Here is a 3,310-nt window from a genome sequence, read left to right on the forward strand (position 1 = left end):
CTACCATGCATTAATATATTACTTACTTCTGTGACCATTAGTTCTGTGATTGTACTCCAAAGCTAATGAAGGTTATCATTAAAACAGTAAAGAGTCCATAATTAAAATGCGGAATAGTTCTACAATATTCCATTTTTGTTTTTACCACATTTAAAAACTAACTCTTCCAGAGGAAGATAACTAGGAATTATAAGTGAATTGAGTCTAATATTACTTGACGAGTTTTTAATGGAACGGAAATATTTTGCTCATAAAAGAATTACTTTGAATAGATATGAAAGCCATCTTTAAATATTTGAAAAGTTGCATATTGAAGATGGATGTGATTAATTCTGCATGACTTCAAAGGACAAGACTGAGACCCACGGTTAGAAGTTAAAGAAAGCAGATTTCTTCTCAAGAGATGGATGAGTTTCAGAATAACCCCAGACTTTCAACAATAGAATGAGTTGCTTCAGGAGCTAGATTGTTCTCCACCAGTGAAATTGTTCATGGAGAGTGTGGATGACCACAGGCAGAGAATTCTACAGTAGGAGTTTCTGCTCCCTAAGAATCAATGATTCACTGCAATTCTTGATGATGCTTGCTTCTATGAATTTCTGAACCATAAATTGGCTCAATATTTTCCATTGTGTATTACTGTCAATTTTTGTCTATTTCCTCTGATTTTAAATTCTTTTGGATTGGAAACTTTGCTTTATGTTTTCCTGTTTCTTCAACCAACCAAAATACTCTACCCAGAGTGGATACTGCTTTCAATATAGTTGTTGATGTTTGCTTCATATTTGGAAGTCTATTTGGAATATGTATGAGGCGGCCTAAAATGAGTCTCACTAAATAGATTTCTGATGTGTTCTAAATCATCATGGAGATACCCAAATTGTCGATAGACCAGTTTTTAGTTCCAGAGAGATCTCAAAATAACTGAAACAGGGGGAAAGAAAGGTCAGTCTCCAAACTCTGTAGCATTTGGAAGTCCCTGTGGGATAGGAGAAACAACAGTTTACTGACAGATAACATAGTACTTAGTACATTAATTTTCCTTCTGTTCCCAGAACTCTGTTGAAATTCTTTTTACATTTCTCACTTAAAGTGGCTCCCTGATGTCAAAGGATAACCTATGGCAAAATTTTAAACTGACTGAATAATAACAACGGAAGTTGGTGGAAGACAGAGTGAGATTAGGACTAGTGTCAAATCTTTGTCAAATCTATTTAAGTGCCACTGTGGTCATGTTTGACCAAATGAAAAGAGGTGATATTTAATTTTCAAATTTGTACATTCTTTTAAATAGCCAGTGGGTTGGCTTTATATTGTGTCACCTTTTTTAGATTGAGCTACGTTCCCCAGAATTCTCATTTCTGTTATGTTTCCAACCGGAATGGGTTGCAAGAGAGATTCTTTGGTAATGTTTGGAGGGCAGACATGAGGAAGCAGCCATATTTGTAGCTCACATGTTATCATTTTTCTGCTGGGTTTTATCACTGGTGTGAGGCAGGGGCTGGGACTGCAAGTGCCGCACCTTCCTTGGATCCTTCTTTAGCTTCTCTGACTCGTGGGCCAGGTGTGTGTTTAGCTCTGTGGTGAAGGGCCCTGGCTTCTGCAGTGCACTCCTTCCATCAAAGTCGGAGATAATGAGCACTCACACTGGTTTTAGTCTCTCCTTGTGGTCTTTGACTCTTGCTTGTGGGTTCCAGTTTATTTTTGTCCTCCCCCATCTTACATCCATCTTCCTTGCTGACTGCTCCTCTCCTGTGGACTTCAAGCTACAGCATCAGATACAAATACAACAGACTTATGGAGACCGCTGTATCAGCTTTCGTGATTATGTAAATCCCTGAGTATACTATCTCCTAGTGGTTATACTTCTCTAATGGAACCCTGACTGATACGTCCAATAATTCAAATTCATTATTCTTCCTGTTCTTTTAGGCAAATTTGGAGCCCAAAGTGAATGAGACCATGGGGGGAGGAAATCATTCAGTGGTGTCTGAGATTGTGTTGGTGGGACTCACCAGTTCCTTGGAGATGCAACTAGCCCTCTTCCTAGTTTTCTCTGTGTTCTATGTCGCAGGTATTTTGGGAAACCTCCTCATTGTGCTCACAGTGATCTCTGACCCTCACTTGAACTCCCCCTTGTACTTCCTGCTGGCCAACCTCTCCTTTATTGACATGTGGGTTTCCTCCATTGCAGCTCCCAAGATGATTTCTGATCTTTTCAAGAAGAGAAAAGTAATCTCTTTCCAAGGCTGCATTGTTCAGATCTTCTTTATTCATGTTATTGGAGGAACTGAGATGGTTCTGCTCATTGCCATGGCCCTTGACCGTTATGTTGCTATATGTAGACCTCTCCACTACCTGACACTCATGAACTTCAGAACTTGCATTTTACTCTTGGTGGCTGCCTGGACCATTGGAATCATCCACTCTTTGATCCAACTTGTGTTTGTTGTAAACCTACCATTCTGTGGCCCCAATGAAGTAGACAGCTTTTACTGTGATCTTCCTCGACTTATTAGGCTTGCCTGCACAGACACTTACAGGTTGGGTCTCATGGTCACTGCCAATAGTGGTTTCATCTCCCTGGGAACTTTCTGCATTCTGATCATCTCCTATATCTTCATCTTGGTCATTGTTTGGAAACATTCTGCAAATGGCTTGTCCAAGGCCCTATCTACACTGTCAGCTCACATCACTGTGGTGGTCTTATTTTTTGGTCCATGTGTTTTTGTGTACTCATGGCCATTTCCCGCAGTACCAGTGGATAAATTTCTTTCCATTTTTGATGTAATTATCACCCCATTTCTGAACCCCACCATCTATACTTTGAGGAACAAAGAGATGAAGATGGCAATGAAGAGAATATTCAGTCAGATGTCGAGTTTCAGGAAGGTATTTTAAATGATTTTGATATCAAGAAAGACAAGCATCTCAAAGACTGCCTGCCCATGCTGCAGACACGAATTCAATGAAACACAGCACCGGGGATGCTTTACTTACTGGCTTAATAACCAATGTCCAGGATTTACTTAATACCTTTTCCACTCATAGTCGAGGAGGATGTGTTATTCTTCTTTCTTTTGCAATGTGATGGAATGAAAAGTATTAATATGCAACTGTTTCCACATTTTCTTGCCCCTCCTTGATAAGGAGGATTCTAGACTGGCCTCTTGTATCTCTTTTCCTACTCTGACTTCTGAGGAGGATCCTCCCTTGTCAGATTGATTTTTGGAATTTGTGATGCAGAATCTGAAGAAAAGTGCTTTGGAAATGTGACAAAATTTGTAATTATTTGTTACAGGGTTTTTTT

The 3,310-nt window shown here is 39.5% G+C and overlaps 1 protein-coding gene across 1 annotated transcript; it reads left to right on the top strand.

The window, feature by feature from the left end:
* The first annotated feature begins 1,962 nt into the window (after positions 1 to 1,962).
* On the top strand, positions 1,963 to 2,901 carry LOC124235895 (olfactory receptor 4F3/4F16/4F29-like). The gene has a single exon (XM_046654428.1). The coding sequence runs from the start codon at positions 1,963 to 1,965 to the stop codon at positions 2,899 to 2,901; it is 939 nt and encodes a 312-aa protein (XP_046510384.1).
* The last annotated feature ends 409 nt before the right edge of the window (positions 2,902 to 3,310 follow it).

This window comes from Equus quagga, chromosome 2 (genome assembly GCF_021613505.1).
Source record: "Equus quagga isolate Etosha38 chromosome 2, UCLA_HA_Equagga_1.0, whole genome shotgun sequence".
Classification (NCBI taxonomy): Eukaryota; Metazoa; Chordata; class Mammalia; order Perissodactyla; family Equidae; genus Equus; species Equus quagga.